The 21,056-nt window shown below is 38.4% G+C and overlaps 1 protein-coding gene across 2 annotated transcripts in view; it reads left to right on the top strand.

The window, feature by feature from the left end:
* The window catches only part of CXADR (CXADR Ig-like cell adhesion molecule), a 32,674-nt gene extending 11,992 nt beyond the window's left edge, over nt 1–20,682 (top strand). Inside the window, exons 2-8 of one of the 2 annotated variants that reach the window (XM_030945420.1) lie at nt 4,053–4,222; nt 4,901–5,105; nt 5,477–5,632; nt 6,638–6,760; nt 7,045–7,183; nt 7,535–7,721; nt 20,105–20,682. In XM_030945420.1, coding sequence (XP_030801280.1) covers nt 4,053–4,222; nt 4,901–5,105; nt 5,477–5,632; nt 6,638–6,760; nt 7,045–7,183; nt 7,535–7,721; nt 20,105–20,146 — 1,022 coding nt within the window. In that variant the 3' untranslated portion in view covers nt 20,147–20,682. Of the gene's footprint in view, nt 1–4,052; nt 4,223–4,900; nt 5,106–5,476; nt 5,633–6,637; nt 6,761–7,044; nt 7,184–7,534; nt 12,024–20,104 lie in introns of those variants that run through there. The other variant, XM_030945411.1, reaches the window with a different exon arrangement.
* The last annotated feature ends 374 nt before the right edge of the window (nt 20,683–21,056 follow it).

Raw genomic sequence — 21,056 nt, 5'->3', positions numbered from 1 at the left:
AAAGTGCCAGTCACACAAGCTGTCCCACACGCCTCACTCTGGTGTCAGCTCTGTGTACAGGTGCGGTGGGTGGCTCCCCTTTTAACATGATTTATCCTCACCAGGGTATCTCTTCCTTCCACCAGCCTGACCAGGTACTTCCCATGGCTCAGTCTCTATTCCTTCCCTATTGCCAAGTTCAGTTCCCTGGCAGATCTCTCATTTACAGGGCTCCTCACCAGCTCTGATGAGGTTGTTCATATCCCACTTCCTTGACTGGATCCTATTTCTAACTTAGCAGCCCTTGTTTCTCAGGGCTACTTGTGGCCATAAAAGTTAAAGTGCTCCTTGCAGTGCCATTCCTGTGGTGAGTTCTTAAGTTGAAGGATGTGTCTCTCTGTGCCTTTTCCCCCCCACAGGAAAAGAGCAAGGGGGACCTGGGATCTCATGTCCTCCTTTGCCCCTGGAGTTTTCTAGCCACACTTGAATTGCTCCATCCAGGTCTCTGTTAATAGCCAGTAATAATTAAGTGGGAAAGGAACAAAAAAGAAAAGAAAAAGGTACTATTGGTGATGATAATAAAGGTCAGAGGACCCCTTGATAATCTCTGACATGTCAAATTGGCCAAGCCTCCTTTTCCAGCATATCTGGCAGCAGATGTGTGTCTTCCCTGCAGAAAGGAATCTCCAACTAGTATTACCCGCCCCTCCCTTGTGTTGCTAATGCTCAGTCCAAGCCCAGCTAGCTCTGACATGTACCTTAATTGAGGTGCTTGCTGCTTCTGCATGCTGATGTTGACCCAGATTAAAAAAAAAATGGAAAAAAGGTTTGTGTTTGCAGCCTTACTGTAAGGAAAAGACCATGGAACAGTGGTATAATGAAAAAGAGGTGTTGGGAGATGTGCAGTAAGAAAGAAATTGAGATTTATGGAAAAACTCTGATAATTAGAAGGCTCAGACTGATGTTTGAGCACCTCTCTTAGCAGCTAGTGTGTGCTGGAAGCTTCACGTGCAGGAATGATTGTTGGGTGTTATGCTGAGGATTGTGTGCTTTAGCTTTCATTAACATGTTTGCATGCAGTCAGTGTGTGTGAAAATACTACTTGGTCTTCAAAAGTATCAAAAATCAAAACTTTAAAAATATTTTTATGACAATCTATTTTGGGCAAGGCTCTTCAGGCTGTTGGGTTCTGCTTTTATTTGGCATGGGACTACTATGTTGATTTATATGTTTGGATCAGAGAAATGTGTGCTGTAGTAGAAACTGAAACATTTGCTATTTCTGGCTTTTAAAGCGCTTGGACCAAGCTGCCAGGCAGTGATAGGTGGGACTGCTGGAGTCTAGTTTCCTAGGAGTGTTTCTCTGAAACGTAGTACTTCCAGCTTTTAGCATAATTTTTCTACCCAGTTGCCACTTTCTCGGTGTTTTGCCATGAAACTGCGTAATGTCCACTTTGAAATTATACTCACATAATGGCAAAGGAGAGGCAAGAGATAGCTGAGGAATCGAATGCTTATTAGCTATGTCAGTACAAATGAGTACTTGGGGGACTTCTGGTTGTACTGGACTGTTATTTCTCCTTTTATATTTGTTTTGAAATTGTCAAAGAGATGAGCAAGTAACATCTGAAGAGGGAGAGAAATAAAACATTGATTGTACAAATCCCATTTGTTTAGAAAAGTAGTCAAAAAAATCAGCATATGGATATTCATCTGTCCACTTTTTTCTTGGCCATGTTATGTTTCAGCAGGTACCAACTGAAAATCAGAGGGGTTGATACTTTTTAGTAGTAGGGATGTGTCCTACTGTCTTCAGAGTATGAATTCTATTCCCCACTGTCTGCTGTGAAAAGGCAGAGTGTTACTCTTACATGAATTATTGTGCCATTTGTGAAATTCTCAGCAGGCTCTCCTGTGGGGAGGGGAAAGCAAATGTGTGTGCTGTGATCCTTTGTTGTGGAACTTCAGATGGCAAAGTGACTGTGGCTGGAGATGCTGCCACAGAGCAGCAGCTCTGCTTCAGTGATTTACTTCAGAATGAAAGCTTTTAATTTCCCAGGTTACAGATTTGAGGCTTTTAAGGAAGCAAGTAACATCATAATGTATTTCATTATCAGTCACTTAAACTGCACTTGAGTTCACATCCCTTTTTTTTTAATATAGTAATGTTGAAGATGCAATTTGGAGATGAACTTGAGAGTATTGCGTTGCAGTTCCCTAATGAGGCCATGGGGGAAAGGGAAACGAGTATGGAAGCTGCTGTAAAAACAGTTGAGGAATTTACATTAGTACTGTAAATGCTACTGTGTGTTATGGAAACATGAATGTACTTTAAATCTACCCATAAGCAGAGGTAGTACTAGTGCTGTCTGTGCTTATTCAGAGGTTTAGAATGGCTAGTTTGAAAATCTGAAAAGATCCTTTAGGAGGGGATAGGATTGTGACAAGTCAACTGGTATTCATGGAGATCCCTGTTATTTAGGGAACAATATTAATTCAACTTAGTGGCAGAGAATTAATTGTTCTGTTCAATAAATTGATTGGTTTACTATGATCAAAAAGAGGTGGTACAAATCTATTAGAGTTGTCTTTGAAAAGGTGTACATTGTTGGTAAGAGACCTTGCATGTAAATCTCTTTGCTACCTCAAGGTGATGTGGATTTTTTTGGTTGGTGTTTCTTTTTTTTTTTTTTTTTCTTCCACAAGACAGAGGGTAACATTATGAAAAGTAATACCATGAATGGTAGGAAACATAATAATCCTACCTAGTTTGTTAATAATCAAGTACGGTGAAAGGCTTTTCTTGCAGGCTGTAGTCTAGAATTTAGTATGTCAAGGGAATTCTCTTTCTGAAGGATTTTTTAAAGTAGCTGTCACAGATCCCATTGTTTTGTCATCAGGAAGAGAATGCAAAGACTTAATAGAGGGCAAAATTTTAAAAAAGCAGAAGGGTATCTGTTGGGTCCCTTCCAGCTCACTATATTCAATGATCTACTGAAGGAAGCTCCTATACTTCACTGGAGCTCCTCTACTATATGGAGAAGTGCAAGTTAGAACATAAAAGTGCTGTGTGAAATGATTTTAAAGACTTTTTTATCTGAGGCTGTTACTTTACCCCTGTAAAAGGCACCAGAGCCATCTATCTTCCTCACGCTGTCCACTCTTCTGGTGGCCTTGCAGCTCTCCTGGCTGTGGTCACATCTGTGTGTGTCCAGCACACATAAACTGACCAAAAATCTGAGCTTGGTTTCTAGCAAGGTGGACAAAACAGTGGATGTAAGAGTGCCAAACCTATTTCTATCATGAGCAAAGGGTATGCTTTCCACATCCTGGCTGTGATGTGCAAGCCTGTACACTTGATATAAGGGAAGCCTGTGTTTGTGGTGAAATGGGGAATCTTGCTTTAGGCCTTTTGAGTAGCTCTTTTTGTGTCACTATATGAATTCTTTTTCAGGGTTGAATTGAGGAAAATTTGTTGTTTGGAAGCATGTTTGCCTAGAGGCATGCATAACGATAAGGATTATGTAGCCTTTTTAGGGGAGTAAGACAAACAGAACAGACAAACAAATGCAAAAAACTCATTGAGATTTTTGGAAAATATTAATTTGCCTTCTATCTCCCTGTAGATGGAGGAGCCCTTATAACTGCAGGCAAAGTAACTTACTTCCAACCCAGGACTTCTCAAGAATTCTGTCTATCCTGGTAGACTTCACTGCTGTTCCATACTTTCATTTTATAGTGAGGGAGTAATGGTAAAGTGATTATATAGTGACTTGAAAACCTGCCGCTGAAAGTGTTTAGCTTAGGATTGTGTGGGACATGAATTGTGCAAAAAAACCCCAAACAAAACAACAAGTATGGCTTGAAAGATGTAGCTGCCTGTTGGATGTAATTCCAAATGAGCAGCACAGGGCTTTGCACTGTGTCGGGTGACAGGGTCTGCACAGGCTCTCTTCAGCAGTGACGAGTCTGACTGATGGCATGAATTCTATACAGGAAAAGTATGTCATAGAGCACTTAGAGTGAACAACTGCATGTGACTTGTTTTCAAAACATAAAAATATATTTTTATAGGTCTGACAAGAAGCCTAACAATAACTTCAGTTGACCAGTCAATGTTTGAAAAAGCACAAGGAGAGAAAGTAACGTTGCCATGTACTTTTGAACTCTCGGAAGAAGATGAGGGACCACTAGATATTGAGTGGGTATTGATACCAGCAGACAACCAAAAGAGGGAACAAATAGTAAGTAGAGACTTCTCTGTGTGCAGTGTTAATTCAGTTGTTTTAGTAGGTCAGTGTATGAGGTCTTTACTGACTCTTTAAAGTTCCACCTTTTCAGGTTGGGATGCTTGTGATCTTAAATTGCTTTGAAGCGCCAGTCACATGAAATCTAGTGGAAATTTTGAAATACTGGATTAAGGATGAAATGTTAAGACATTTTTCACTATAAACTTGCCTTCTAATGAAGAACTTCCAAATTAAAGACACTTCAGTTCCAAAAAGAAAACTTTGCTTTTGTACCTGCATTATCTTCCTTATTGAAAATAGATTAATGAGGACTTAATTTTAAATATATTTAACTCTTTTAGTTATTAATGCTTTCCTGTTGTTGAAAACCTTATAAGTAAGACGATTCATATTAGTAGGCAGGTTTTGCAGAGTTAAATTGGAGCAATTCTAAACAGTTTTCTTTCAGTCAAAAGTCAATGCTGCCATATTGGTACTTGGTCAGGTGTTTAGTTGGAGTATTCACTATAATGCTGTGTGTGGTGCTGTTTTGAAGGTGGAGATATTTGACTCACTCTTTTATTTCTGGGGTTAAAACTATAGAAAGAAACTTGAAAATTCAAAGAGATGAAATTATTTTAAATGTTTGCACGCTAAGCGGATTTCTGAATCGTATTTCTTTTTTTTTTATAGATAATTATGTATGCTGTAGACAGGGTTTATAATCATTATTATGCTGGTTTGACTGGGCGAATGCAGTTTACTAATCTTGATCCCAGATCTGGTGATGGTTCACTGGATATCCTGAATTTAAAAGCATCAGACACTGGCACATATCAGTGCAAAGTGAAGAAGGCTCCTGGAGTTCAAAGCAAGAAAATACAGTTGACTGTACTTGGTAAGATAATTTATTTTCTTAAATTTTCAGTGACGTTTTTTATGTGCTTATTCCACCCTATTTTCAATGTCTGAAATGAAAGCTTCTGTTGGGCAGCGTTGTACTGAATCTGTGGTGATTATGGTCATTACTGAGGCCTTGGGAGGGATGGGCATAATTCTGTTCTGGGAAATGAAGGGAATGATATTTAGAATTATAAGCATTTCTAGAAGTTCTGCACCTGACTCATATTTTGTAGAAAAATCTTTCTGTGAATAGAAGTGGTTTGTGGCACAAACTTTATCTTTCACAGAATGAACTGGCTGCTAGAACACAACTAGGAAATACTTTGATTGTGACTGTTATTAATTCAGTGATGTTTTATTTATTAGTAAAGCCAGCACGGACTAAATGTTCCATTGAAGGATCACAGGAGATTGGAAAAGACGTTACCTTGAAATGTGTGTCACAAGAAGGATCCCCACTTTTGTCTTACGACTGGAGGAGAGTGTCTGGCACACAGAATCTTCCTGCCACTTCTGTGCTGAGTACTGTCAAATTTCGTTTATTACTCTGAAATAATTAAAAAGATTGCAATATTATTTTTGGCTTATCCCGACTTGTAAGCATCTCTGGGTTAGCATTACTATAGAGTAGTCAAGATTAAATGTCACTTCTGCCCTCTAACAAAACTGACTTTGAAACAAGCTGGAGTTGATTCTGCTTTTTAATTCATGCTTGGAAATGTTTCAAGCTTCAAGTTGAGATTCTTATCAAGAGCTGCAGTATCATGCTCACTTGTGCCCAGATGTTGTTAGTTCTCCTGCTTGCTGATGGTTTTGCTTTTGTGCTTAAGTGGACATAGGGAATTCAGATGTGGCTTCAATATGATTTAAAACAAGCAAAAAATCTCCAATGTTTGTAACCTTCTGCATTCTATTAGAGTATGTAATATCTTAAAACACAGATCCCTAAAAATAATCTACAAAGGAGGAACTTAATACTGTTCTTCATTTTGGACTTGACTCCTGGTCTCGTATTTGATGTCTCTTATTCATGGTTTTGACAGTGATTCTGTTGATCATTGATATCCTCTGTACCACTCAAGACTTTAGGCTACTGTTGTTATGCCCCTTCTTCCTCCACATCCCAAATTTGTCTCGTGGTAACAAAAAGAGAAATTTGCAATATCAGTGCTGGACAAGAATGAGTGGGACGTTGTGCAAGAGTGACTTGTAACTCACAAAAACCGTGTTAGTTTTGGGCTTGTGAATGTAGTTTTGGGGACACTGCGTGTGTTCTATAGAATCTAGACCCTGTCTAACTTGTTCAGCAGATAGAGCAAGTCAAATACTGTGGAATACATTTCTAATGGAGTAAGACTTTTACAAACAATAGCATTTTACAGCATGATAGAACTGTTTTAATCTGTTTTTTTCCTATAGCATTTTTAAGTTAAGATTTCATGTGTACGCTGGTTTAATAATTCTGTGATATTAAATATGGAATTATATTTAGGAAAATGGTAAACCTCTCCCTTCTGTTGTTTGTAGATAAAAATACAGGGGAACTTCTTCTGAAAAACGCCTCTCGAGAGTATTCTGGTACATACAGCTGTGTGGCCACAAACAGAGTTGGCACAGATGAATGTTCTGTTGAGCTGAATGTCACCCCTCGTAAGTGTTTGCTGTGCAATAGTCACACAGTGCTCTTGTATTAAAGCTGAACACTCTCTTTCTCTAAACTCCTAAATGGTTAAAAACCCCAATGCTCTTATGTAACTTGTGTATGCCACTTCAAGTCTTACTGTTTTAAATGCATGTGATTGGGCACTCCCCCTCTGATTCAGTGATTCAGTATTATTGACTTGCCTCATGTGAAACATACTGGGCTTAATGTTTAAAGAAAGGTCTTACAAGTCTGACATTTAACACACAGTGTTGTTATTTGTCTATTCTAGCCGTAAATACAGCTGGTATAATTACTGGAGCTATTATAGGAACTCTGCTGGGTCTCTCTGTACTGTGTTCTATCATCTTCTGTTTTTGTAAGAAGCACAGAGAGAAGAAGTACGAGAAAGAAGTACATCATGATATCAGGTAACAATGTGTCTCTGGTTTCTGAGCAGCATTATTGGAAGATTAACTTTTAAATGTGTATTTCTGCAAATAAGTTACTTAACACTTGAGATTTCTGTCTTAATCTGGAAAGCTTATTAAAACACTAACGGCTTGTTGGAGAACTTTTTGTGGTTCGTCTAATTTCAGCAAACATTTTAGAGGCAAAGAATATTGAGGGTTTGGGGGCTTTTGTTACTTTAAAGGAAGATATGAAGATAGTTTTGACTATATTGGAATAGAAAAAAACCAAACCTGAATATTTGTTTTGAAGTAATGGTGACTGAACTCTTGTTCTGCAACTGAATTTTTGGTGTGTTTTGTTAATTTCAGAGAAGATGTTCCACCTCCAAAGAGTCGCAGCTCTACAGCTCGCAGCTACATTGGCAGCAATCGTTCTTCCCTGGGCTCAATGTCTCCCTCCAACATGGAAGGATATACCAAAACTCCATATAGCCAAGTCCCAAGTGAAGACTTTGAACGTGCTCCTACTCAAACCCCAGCCTTTGCACCTTCAAAGGTAGCTGCACCTAATTTAAGTAGAATGGGAGCTGTTCCTGTGATGATTCCAGCACAAAGCAAAGATGGGTCGATAGTATAAAATATTATTAATTTAAAAGCTGTTTTTTTAAAAGTGTTCATTGTAAGTATTAGAGAAAAATACTGTGTTCCATTCCTCATTTAAACACTGGCATGAAATTTTCCTTGAAGAAAGTATACAAGTGAGTTTGAAAAGCCACCAATTCTCATGTTTAATTTTAAATTTATCCGCATATGGTAGTTGAACTATTTGCTAAAAACGTTGAAGTTCATAAATAAATATCGGACACTGAAGGTATTTGGACCTCTGGTAGGTTGCTGAGGAGGTTCTGACACTGTCAGCTAATGTACAGTTCTGAATGTGTAACAGTGAGACACAGGTGAGAAGTAGCAAAAGCATTTAATGTGTAGACCATGAAGTTTCTCAGAGTTCCTGAGACTTTATTATTAGTTGTGGAATAACAGAAATATTTTAACTTGGCCACTGTCTGGTATAGTTGCAGGGGGCTGAAATACCAAGGATGACTTTGAATTCTGTTCAAATTGAGTATTTATGTGGTTCTTTAACCTGGTGATGCTTGTTTGGAGTACTGGAGCTCTTATTTGTCAGGGGCAGACAGTCATTTGATTGATTCAATTAATTTAATTAATCTGTTCTGAATTTAAAAGGGCAATGAGTGGAAGTGTGACAGAAAACCTTGCAAATTCTTTGAAACACCATTTTTTTTACAATAACTGGTTCTGATCCTGTCAGATAACTTAATACTTATGTTATCTGATGCAAGAGGTCCTATCAGATTGTTGGTAGAAGTATCTAAGCTCTAAAACCTACAGACCAGCTGCTACTGTCACAATAAGGATGAGTTAATGTATCTTTACACAGGTCTTTAAGTTAGTTGTACCTTGCATTTTCCAATGCCTGGTTAGATACTAAGGCAGTGCTCTTAGTTTTTTTCCCAAAGCAATTTCCTAGAAGCTCTATGGGGATTTGATGAAACCTGTTTTAAGTAACTGGTATTTGATGTCTGTCCTCTTGCTCTTACCACTGTGGAAACAACTTTTCTCATATGCCCCTAAGCAGTAGTCAGGCCTTGTTCAAGATGCTAATGTCTGGCTGTATGAATTTGCAAGGAGTTCAAAGCTCATTTTTTCTTGCCTCTTTAACAACCCTAAATATTCTGAACCAATGTTCAGACTGTGGAGAGCAAGCGTTTCATGTAACTGAGAGAAAACAATTACCCAGAATTGTTCATACAAATCTCATGTTGCAAGATAGAAAACGCTTCTTCCCAATTTTGCAAACTTAAAGCAATACAGGAGAAACACAGCAATTCCTTGTCTTTTACATGTATTTAAGGACTTCTGGTAGCTTCTTATGACTGTTGTTATATACCTGCAAAAGCTCCATTTAAAACTCTGTACAGTTTGAATCTGTGAATTCTTCCTTTCTTCCTGTTTTCTACCTTCTTTGTCTTGTGCTGGGGAGCAGTGGGGGAGAGTTCTTTTAGCTGACTCTAGCTAGAGATGTTGAACTGCAAGGTATTTTGGAAAACTGTAAATTCATTACAGTATGTGCACTGATGTTGATGAAGGAAATATCTGAATAGCCTGTTGAAAGATGTTAGGGTTATTTGTGTGTAGCAACAATGAGAGAAAACAACATTAACCCAGCCTTCTAGGTTTAGTATCTGCTTATCTGTAACTGCCTGTACATCTGTGATGAATTCTTTGGCTTACTACTAAATGTTTGTCCTATCTGTAAATAGGTGCACAATTTTTGGCTGGCACTATTAATGTAAAGAAATTTCCCTGCCCATGGCAGTGGCTGGTACAAGGTCATCTTTAAGCTCCTTACAACTCAAACAATTTCATGATTTTAACATACCCTTCATACTGAATTTAGAAACTTGAATGGCTATTAAGTAATATAGAGTTAGTTTTACACATTTGGGACTTTTTTAGATTGTAAACTGATACTGTTAGAGATCAGATTTTTTTATCTTTCATGTGTGCCTTGTCAATAAAATTTGCCTGATTGTAACTTCAGTTTTTATTAAATTCTGGTGCCTAAACATACTGTATGAACAGGTGCTTAGATGATGGTACAGTTCTTAAAACATGACACTGTGATCTGATTTCTTGATTCTTATGTACTATTTATACCTCTTCATGCCTATTTTTGGATGTGAACTTCAGTGTCTCTCTCTGTATTGTTCTGTATTTCAAAATGTCACTTAACTCCTTCAATTGCTAATTATGATTCAAGTGTTTGTGTTCCTGTAAGCTCTTCAATTGTTGTACCAGTGAGAGAGATGATTGACTTCCATTTATGTGGTAAATAATAGGCTTAGTAAATGTGCCAAACATAGCTTCTGAAGAACTATAGATGAGGAGACATGTTTTTGCATCCAATTATTGGGATAGAAGAGACTTCCAAGATCTTAATCATACGCTGATTGTTTACCTTGAAACTAAGGCCTTTCTTAATAAAAAGGGTATAGTTACTGCAAATACAAGTTGAGTGCAAGACTAAAGTGAATCACAGACTGAGAGAGAGCTATAAACCTAAGGAACCAGGCAGCAAACCTACTAAATTTGGTTCTAAGCCGTCTGTGGACCTATGTGTTTTTTGAGGGTTTTTTAAAATTAATTTTTTGTTTTGGTTTGTTTTTGGTTTGGCCTGAGACCCTGTAACTTACAGTCAGGTAAGCCCTAGGACACTCAAACTCCGAAACCTGTCTCAGTAAAGCGCACGGAGCAGAGTTTACACATGCTTGATGCTCTGTCAGCTTGTGCAAAATAATAAATGGGCAGAAGGACAGCCTGATGTGCCCTCAGAGCCTGGCTGTTAGGCTTAGCAGCCTTGACAGTGTCTGTCTATTTATGTAATTGCATGGAAAAATGAAAGAAATGGAATCTGACACAGCCCTTATCTGAAATATAGAACCTCTGACTTGGGGTAAACTCTGCCTCAAGTTGCTATCATCATGCCTTTTTGGGTGGATGCAACACTACTATGAAAACATAATACTGCTACTATAAATTATTTCTTTGGTCACTAGATTGTTCACTTACACTGGATTATGATTCTCAAAAGCAGCTACTGTATTTTAACAATAATTTCTAGCTGTGTGGGAGATGAACTGGTTAAACATATGAGGTGTCTGATGTGACAGAGAGCTCTGCTGACAGAACAGTTCTAGGAAATAATGGCAGCTGATATACCAGTTAGGAGGTGGCATTTTTAAAGTCTCATTTTGTTAAAAAAAAGTGGGGGTAAAGGGGAGGGAGGGTGGTACTGTTGTGTAAATACTCCAAGTGAGCTCAAGAAACCTCTAGTTAATGTCATGACTGTAAACTTGCCTGTTGAGGACTACTATATGTAGAAAGAAACCCCTCAATTTTAGCATGGTGTGAATAAAGTGTTAGACTTGTAATACTGTAGAGGTTACGTAACACTTGTCCATACATTACAAGAGTTTTCATCAACTTTCTGCAGTGGGTATTTAAAGATACTTGTGTGAAACTTCCTTCTCTAAGAACAAATACTTCTTCCAAAACTGTGTGGTGCACAGAAATGCCTTGTTGGAGGGGTAAAACATGACTTTTGAAAGAAATGTACAATGCATACGTCTTTCTCAGCTCTTGGTAGTCTCATTCATATTAGATGTATGCTTCCTGTTTAATAGTGCAAGTAAGACTTCTGAATTGCAAGTTTTTATGTAATGCTGAATATTGTATATTACTGGTTTCCATGACAAGCTTTTAGTTTTGTTCTGAGCAGTGTATATATTCTGGATCACTCTAGGTCTTTGTTCAGTCTAAAGATATTATGCTATTTGTGTCACTTAAACTTTGTTTTATACACTTGATAGGTGCTTTTTGGGGCCCTTTGTTAAATAATCCCCTAGCACTGAGGCATAGCTCAGCTGAAATCAGAGCAATAACAACTTCCTGGGATCCAAAATGTTACAATGTTACATTACATTTCTCATGCACAAAGCATGGACTTTCAACATTGATATGAATTTCAGTATGAGGTTTTTATATTCACACTTTTGGGGGAATGGTATTTTAAAATACAGGTATTGTGAGTGAATTTGTAAAAAAACAAAATCCAAAAATTTAAAATGCTATAATTCCATGACAGACTTGTGTACTTTTTGAAATAAAACTGTTGGAGAAAACAGTAGTCTGTCTTTATTTTAAAGCAACACTTGTATATGTCTTCAGCTTTTTCTTTATGTAATTGGAAGTGAACTAATAAATATGGCTGTGTATACCATGCTGGCATGAATAATTTTATTTATTGCTTTCCCCCCCCCCCCTTCCAAGGCAAATAAAACTTTACATATTTTAAAATATGCACTTCTAGGTGGGGTTTTTAGTTGTAGGTATAGTTATTCTGAAACATAGATTAGATTTAATCCCTCTTTATTTTTAGGTAGAACCAAAAATTCCTGAAACTGATTAATCTTTGTTGTTTAAAGTTCAAACAAGCAGGTTGACAGCACTCAAAGTATGTTGACAAAATGCTAAGGGGTTTTATTGTTAATGTGTTAATTTGCATCTCTTTCAATTTTGATGAAGCTGACTCGGGATACTCCGCACTGCTTGGCCTTGCAAGCCAACTCATTATTGTCCTTGTCGTTTTACCTGAGATTAATGTGATTTCTCCAATGTCATCTCGGGTGGAGATCCAAAGTCTGGCATGGGCTCTATCTGCATTAATGGCATGCATTAAGTTAATATAATTGGAGGCATAATTAACTTTCATTTGCTCATAATATATGCATGCTATTATGTTATAATGCATGCCTGTCTTGATATATTAATGCGTTCTGGGCCTGGCCAGATGTTCCAGTGACTTCTTTGTATATATGAAAAACCCAATATATGTGTGTACAAGCATGTGAAGTTAAATGGAGTACTGGTAGCCTCTAGGATTTTTTTAAATTTCAAATTAAGAGTCGTGCTTAAATACCAAAAGAAACTGAATAGAAATGGAAGTTCAGATTTGTGTCTATAAACAGAGTTCTAAGAAACCTTTCTTGCACTCTCTTTAACATTCATGTCAAGACTTGGGAAAGAATGGAAGTGTTGAACTTAAGGTGGCAGTTTTGTCACAGATGGCTCTTGCATGCCTCAGCTGCTCCTCAAGTGTTTTATGTGGAGAATAGGTGACCGTGAACCAGAAGCTGAGTACTACCTCCAGCTGGTCTGTGGAATTCCAGCAAAACAGTTAGAACTTTCCTGAGTGTCCTGACAGAACAGAGGGCACTCAGCACCTGGTAGCTCTACAGAACCTCTGTGGTCCTTTATATTGTGTGTTAGACAATGCCTTGGATAAAGTGTCATGAAAGGTCTGGCTGTTGGTTTGTTTCTCTGAACATCTTGGCTGTGTCTTCTGAGCTTACTGCCTCTACTTTCTTTCCCTGATGTTGAGTTGTTTCAAAGCTCTGTGATAATACTGATAGGCAATTATTGCTAGGCTCTTTTAAAAAGCAGGTAATGACAGCAACTTAGCCTTGTTTCCTATCTGTAAAATTCATAAAGTGGAATAGTTTGTAAAGAAAAGAGCTGATTAAGTAGCAGAAGTAAGAATAGGATGAAACAAAGCTATGAATGTTGCCTACCCTTCCAAATGTCAGCTTGTTCTAAAACTACTTTTAGCTTGTGTATGACCATAGGTGATTTCTCAAGACATGAAAACTTGCATCTTAATATTAAAATAATGTGTGTACTTGAGTTATGATGATTCTGTTGCTCTTCCTAATTTGCTTTAGGCTTTTTACAGAATGGTGCAGGCACAGCTACCAGGAGAAGAGTATGAACCTTTAATTTTATAAAATAACCACTCTGGCAGAAAACTGGCCTGGAGGATTGTGTTGTCCCTGCTTCTGATTTCCATTCAAAGTTAAGTTTCTGGAAATAGGGAGCCTTTAAGTATCTTTTGATTTTGAGATCGTTGGAAAACAAAGTCAGTGTTACCCTTGTAAGTTGGTGTTTTGAACACTTCAGCTTTTAGCTGTCGAAGCACTGGTCAGGTTGTTTTGGATATGCAAAATCAGTAGTATTTAATGGCAGCAGCTCCTATTTGGGTCCTCATTTTTAGTAGTTTCTTTTGGTCAATGCAGTCTAGAGAAACAGATAAAGGACAATTGTACCACGTTATTTGGGAAACAAAGCAGTGCAATTCATTCAGGAACCCTGCATGATGCCGGGGCTGATGGATGGATAGAGGGAGGGAGGGGAGCAGCTTTGTAAGGAAGTTGAGCTTGTTGATTACACAACTTGATTATGTAACAGTTTTAAAAAGTGGCAATATTAGAAGAGACATTACCAAAGATAAAATGATGTGCTTTCAGATGTTAATCTAATTTTTCTTAGGGGGAAAACCTCTGGAGGCAGTGTGTCCGCTGGGAAGCGCAGGGAGCTGCGTGATGCCTTGACAGTTGTCCCACTTCCAGGGCTGGATGCTGTGGCTCTGGGGAGCTGCGGGCAGGGCAGAAGCTGAGTGCTGTACCTGAAGGGTATTGTACTCTCCTTCCCAGAGAATTTTTCCTAATTGCAAACTGGGGAGAGCAAAGCAGTGAATCTGATCAGTTTCTGTGGAATGGGAATTCTGGAAGCATGCATGAACTTTATAACTTCTTGAAACCTTTCCCTACTCTGGTTTGTAGCACCATCGGGCTTAGGGGGTCTTAAGACAAAACATTTTTGCATTCAGAGTTGCTTATGTAGCCAGCATACCTTCACTGCTTAAATTGCAGAGCCTTGTCCTCTGCCTAGCATCCATAATTTCTGCAGGTGATGACTCTGGTTATATTATTACTAATAGTGCTGTGTAAAGAAGCAGAAGAAAGATTCTCCTGAACACTCCAAACAGGGCAAATGGTGACAGCTCAGCTTTTTGGTGCTCTGGGCACAAACTAATCTCCAGGGGTGTGGTGGTCACTTGGGTTAGAGTTTGCTATGAAGGAGTACTGAATCAGATGGTAAAAAGCTATAAAAGTAATTTAGTGCCATTATTAAACAGCTTCCAATTATGTCAGGTTCTGTGTGAGTAGGAAAGCAACTTGAGCTTTTGTTTCTTGTGGCCAGTTACTGCTGTACAAGTGAAACAACACCTCTCTGTAACTTGTGACTTGTCCTGGTCCGTGATTTGTAATTGAAACTATTATCCCATCCAGGGATCTGAATCTCCCTATTTTGTGTCAGTAGGTAATACATATTTTACCTGTGAGACAGTAGTTGGGATTAGTCAGATTTCAAGGAAGTTAAATTGTGCAGCAGAGCATTTGTTCCCAATGTTTAAGGGCTCTGATGGCAGTCCCAGCCACTCACAGATGACTCCTCAGGCAGCTGAGTGGGTGGTGTTTCGAAGAAACTATTTGCTGGAGTCAAAACACTTATGCTATGCCTTACTTAGCTGTAGGAGATCAAGATAAAATTAATTTAGGATTTCTGTTTCAATAGATACAATAGCTCAGGTGGGAGGGAAGCTGATACCTTAGACTAGGAATAAAGGCAATGGTGGGAATACATAACACTACTGAATTGTTTTGCCTGCTAAAGGAGATGCCAATTCTGGGGCACAGCTGGTGGTTTGTGAAACATGTCAAAAAGCTTATGTTGTGGCTGCTAGCACTGCACTTCTTCTCCAGATAAATAAAATGCCCTTCCATGTCACTTCCAATCCTATAAGTGTCAAGAGCAGAAACCATTCCTCTCATCTGTAAAATACAAAATAAAGCTTGCAATTACTTTATTTTCACATATTCTTCCCTCTTTCTTGTTGGTACATGAGGAAAATTCAGACTTACTAAAAGGACACAGCTGGAAATGAACTGTTTGGTCTTGCCCTGGTTTCATCCTTGTACTCTGTAATTCAAAATGAAGTTGCTTAGGCATTGCAATATCTTCTGCTTCGGACTTGTTGTGGTTTGGATGACCTCTTTAGGTAACCTATTTAAATTTCATGATCTTTTATTCCTGTTTAAAATGGGAAAACTCACTGTGTTTGAAACACAGAACTTCAAAAAACAAAAAATGCTGTGGATTCCCATACTGTCTCCAGCCCATTTGGAAAAAAAAATATGGCTAAATATAAGTGCTTTGTATGTAAACAGAGTAATAAATGTTGTATTTGGGAATCATGAGGGTCCCTCACAGCTGATGTTTTGGCAGCTTCTGTCCCCATCTCTCTGTGCCTAAATGTGACCGACTGGTGCTCTGTAGTGACTTTCCAAGAGTATTGTCCAACAGAAAGCTGAGGAACCTTCTAAGGTGCCAGATGGTTATTTTCTTATTGTTTACTCAGGAAAATAATTGAGAAATCTGCATCAGTTAAACATTTTTTGTAAGAAGTTCTAACAAAAAGCTCTAGAAATGTACAGTTGAGTTATGAATGTAGTTTTTGATAGGTTTTAGCAGTTTTGATGAGAAACACTGTATTTATATCATCTGTACACACACTGTTGCTAGGATTGAAGTACATACTTCTACATCCCTTTTATTCACCAAAAAATAGTGCAACTATTGTCCAATAGTATGAAGCAGACCTTAGAGCTACTCATTAAAATGTCAATATTTTTCAGACTGAAGTTAAGGTCACCAGTGATGGTTCTTCATTTGCAGCTCATTTAGGAAAAAAAAAATCCTCAGATCGATCATCAGTGTGTCTGTTGGTTTTCATTTAGTAGCAGCACAATGAAAATAGTGATTCTTGTGCAGATAACCTACAGCTGTGATCTTGCTAGATTTGCATACTTGAAAGGCATCAAAGTTCTAGACAGCAATTTTATGTTTTTAAAATCAGGGTTGTGTTGCTACTTGAAGTAGTTTAGGTTTATTATTTTAAGTATGATCTTTGCACCTCTGAACTGGGTGGGCAGGCAGGAATCTCAACCAACCCACTAAAATCCTTTATTCCTAGATGAAAGGGCTGGAAGGAGGGTTACAGCCTTTATGCTCAACAGTCCCTTTTGTTGCCTATTAGAAATTAACATAATTTCCCTGCCCCTGGTGTTACCTGAGCAAAGCTGGGATTTCAACTGACAGTGACAATTGGGTTGTTACATTCTTCATGTGAGTTTAATTCTGTCAACATCTCGTGTCTGTGCCAGCCATATGAGCTGGTGCATTTGCTGCTGGCTTTATGGTTTGTACATGGGGGGGAAATTGCTGAACATGCAAGGAGGCTGAGGACATCCTTAATGCCTGATGTGGCTGACAGAAGCTCACTCACTAGCAATAAAAACAATAAAAGAATCCAAAGGCAGAGGACTCTGATTAACAAGCTGGAGAATCAGGGTTGATGTCTTGGCTCTGTCATGACTTAGCTGAGAGGTGGTTTTTTAATTTATTTTTTTATTTCCTATTGGCATTGACATATCCTCTTAGTTCATCCTCTCTAATAGCTGTTAGAATGGAGCGTTCTGTTATCTCCTTGTGACTTCTGGAACTAGGGTTTCCCATCACACTGTCATTTGTTTTTAAAGCTATCCTTGGCAAGTCTTTTTGCTATCCTTTTCAGTCTTCACCAGATGTCCATCTAGTCTTTCTTTCCATTTCTTTCATAATCTTAGGAAATTTTGAAATAGATATATTTAAAGATCGTTATCTTGATGAGACCATCTGCGGTTGTCTCTGTCCCCTGCTGCTTCCTGTTTTTTAATTCTGTCCTGACAGCAGTCACCCTTCCAGTACTTCTGCTGCTCCTTGAGTATTTCAGGTTGTAGAAAAAATAATAGTTGAGCAGATCCCATTATGGGGCTTCCTGAGGGTGAAAGATCCCCCAAAGACACTGCCAATGCGAGGGAAAGTGTCCTCATCACTCCATTTGATACTCTTTTCCCTGCTGCTCACTGCAGGTGTCTTGGAAGGTATTCTCAGAGTGAGATAATGGAAATACAGATGTGTTTGTTGTTTTGGGTACTTCCTTCACCATTACTGACATTGGAGGTGCCTAACCCTGTGTATGACAGGCTGAGATACAGCCAGAGAGGTGGAAAGCCCCTTAGCATCACTGCCCTGGTGTTTGGTGTTTCATACACTTTGCCTACAGCCTGACCTTCCTCTTTCTATCACATGCTGCCTTTTTATTCCTGTCTGTGGTATGGATTTCACTATTGGAGTAGGACAGAGTTTTAGTCAGGTTTTTCTTTTTTTTCTGAGTGTGGTATGTTGCTTTTGATCACGCTTTTGTGGAGGGTCGTGCTTTTTACTGTCATTTTCTATCATATTTTCTGTTCCCAGCCAGTTTTCCTTGTCTCTGCTTTAGGCATTAGGCACTTTAAACTACATTTATACAGTGGATTTCAAACTGGCCCCTGGTTTTCCAGCTTAAACTTAATGGTGTTATGATTGCAAGTACCTGGGCAGACAGTAGTTTCTTATTAACTGATAGTTTTCCTTGCATGATCCAAAGGACTTAGCACATCTTGTTTATAAGCTACAACACTGGGGGGGTCAATGTTTTCAATTTTTTTTATTATTATTATTTATTTATTCTTTATCACAGCTGCACAAACAGCCTCTAGCTGCATGCTAAGGTTCACTTGCCAGACTGCATTTTTCTTTATTTTAATAATTTTTTTTTATTGCTAGAGATTTGCTTGTATGAGAAGGAAAGGAAAAGAAAATCAAGACTGAAAGTATCAGGGCAGTGCAGCAAGGGAGAACAGATTGTGTTTGCCTTTCTAGCTCATTTTAAGCATCAGATTTAGAAAACATTGGCTTTTCCAAACAACAGGGGTATCAAGAACTATTCCCCTGTCCCAGCTTGTCTCTGTGTGCCACGTAGCAGAATTTTGTCCATAAGCAGGGTATGCTAATTTTCTCTTGACTTGTTCATGAAATGGAGCAAAGAGGAGTTTGATGGAGAGACATCATTACTTGAACCCCTGCTTGCACACCTGCCCCATCCCTGAGAAAAGCTGGATTTATATACATGTTTTGGAGTGTAAGAGCACTGTTTCTTCAGGCTCTTCCAGTAGAATGTGATAGGATGAACTATGTGTGGAGCAGCTAAACTTTATTTAGAACGCATATGTTTGCTAATTATTAACTTGAGAACTATAAATGAAAGAGGTAGGAAATAGAAGCATTATGCAGTCCATGGTGCAAAGACAGGGATACAGAAAGGACGTTTCTGGCCTCACTGTTGAGTCCCAATTAATGAGTCTCTTAATATTCCCTACAACAATAATTATGTGAACAACAGCCAGAATGAAGTTCAGAGAACAGCAGGTTCTTATGCCAGGTGACAGCTTGAAATAGAAAGAAGCCAAAGGTTGTGATTTCCAGCCAAGCAGAACTTGGTGCTGCTTTGAGTTACTCTTCCAAGCAATGTTTTGGGAAGGCATTCAGTTCCTTTTACTGTCACATGCAACTGGAAGATTCCATTTGACGTGTAATTCTAATTGTAGTGTGACAGTGTGCAAGGAAGAAAGTGAGCTGTTGCAGAAATAACCTGAGTCGGTTGTTTTAATTACTGCTCTTATGGAGAAATCATTGTGTCATTGAGGCATGTCCTAAAAATCTGTGAGGATGGGTGTAATTATACAAAGGTCTGTAATAAGCTGAAATTCGGTCAGAAAATGAGATGTTTCCAGTAAACACAATACATCCATATGCATTTGTGGATTATTAGTTAGGAAGAGTTGTTTTCTGGTGTATTATCATGTTTGCAAAATTAATATTGGTGGCTGTCAGCAGCATTTAGGTAAAGGCAGCACATAGAAAGTGCATTTTGTAGCATGGAGATGTGGCAAAAATGATGAGTTATCATTTTTCTTACAATACCACAGTCTTAGAATATGAACTCAAAGAATATAGAGCTGATAGAGAACTGTAACTGCAACAAAGAATTATTTATTATCTTTGTACAAAAAAGTCAGTTACAGCAGTCAAGGAACTAGAACTGATTTCTAAAGAAATGGTGAAATGAGCACATGTGCAGGTAGGGATGAGGCACTTTGAGAAAACTGAGTGTTCATGGCAGTAAACAACAGAACTGTGTGGTTCTTTGACAATGCAAGTTACTGGTATGAAACTTAGTCAAGAGGCATTTAGTGGATTTTGACAGGTACTTTAAAAGTGCAATGCAGTAGATATGCACTGGGGAATCCATGAGATACTGAAAATTTCCAAGTTAAACGTACAGTTATTTGTAGTCCACTGATAAATGCAGTTTTCATTTGCTGCACCACTTCACCTTTTTGCTATCAGACACTGGTACAAACCTGAATCTGAATGACCATGAATTGGGTGATGATCTGAATAGTGCATTTAATTACTGTATGTTACAGTACCTAGCCTCTTGCTGCTATAGATTAATGATATTCTTTCTTTTTGTAGTATGACATCGCACACAAGATTGGTGACATAACAGTGGTATAGACATGAAGAAACAGGCATCAGTTTTTGCATGACTTTCCAGTATGGTGAAACTGAAGTACATTATGAAATGAAGTGCTGTTTTTTTTTTACTTGATCTCACTTTAGATTCAAGATTTTTAAGTAGGCTGTATTCACTTTTGTAAGTACCAAATTTTTTTCTTTTTCATATTTTTAATGCAAAGTTTACAAAGCCACTCCTGACGTTTTTCTTCCTACTTTTATGTTTTGAAAAGCGTGCACCATCCCTCCTCTCTGCTTCCTCCAACCCATTCCTGGAGATGCAAAAAATTGTGAATTTAACAAAATCAACTCAGGTAGCAGAAATAGAGCCTTAACCAGCGGGGTGTTAAAGAGATTGTAATCTGAAATAGAGTAGTTTTGGGTTTTCCTAGCTTTCTGGTCTGCTGATTTCATAAGGAAGTGTGTCATCTATTGAATGCTGTAGTGATACCCATGAGGGCTGACAAACTGTGTGCAAAATGCGCTGTGTTTTGAGATTGTATATATTTTATAACACTTAATAAAACATACTTGAATGTTACAGTTAACACATGCTTCAGCATAATTTGTTAATGCAGGTGGTGTGGTAATTCCTGTCTGTACACTTCCTTATTCCTCCTGCTCCCCAATTTACCATGCAGGAGTCCAGAGGGAAGAAGAGTTTGCTCTTTAAACCAGGCTGGTTACGGGGTCCCTATTGCCTCCTGCACTGGGGAGACTTTGGGTACTGATTTCATAATGAAAATGTTAATTAGCCATGTAAGGATGAGACCACTGTAATCTGAACTAATGGACTGGAATTTACTGAGTCAATCTTTGGAGCCTGGTATCCCGCTGGTACCTGGGCATTTTTGGTAGCTCATTACCTGTCCCAGTCCACATAAATCAGAGCACACTGAAGGACACACAG

The sequence above is a fragment of the Camarhynchus parvulus genome, chromosome 1 (genome assembly GCF_901933205.1).
Source record: "Camarhynchus parvulus chromosome 1, STF_HiC, whole genome shotgun sequence".
Taxonomy (NCBI): domain Eukaryota; kingdom Metazoa; phylum Chordata; class Aves; order Passeriformes; family Thraupidae; genus Camarhynchus; species Camarhynchus parvulus.
This window is presented reverse-complemented; position numbering and strand designations above follow the sequence as displayed.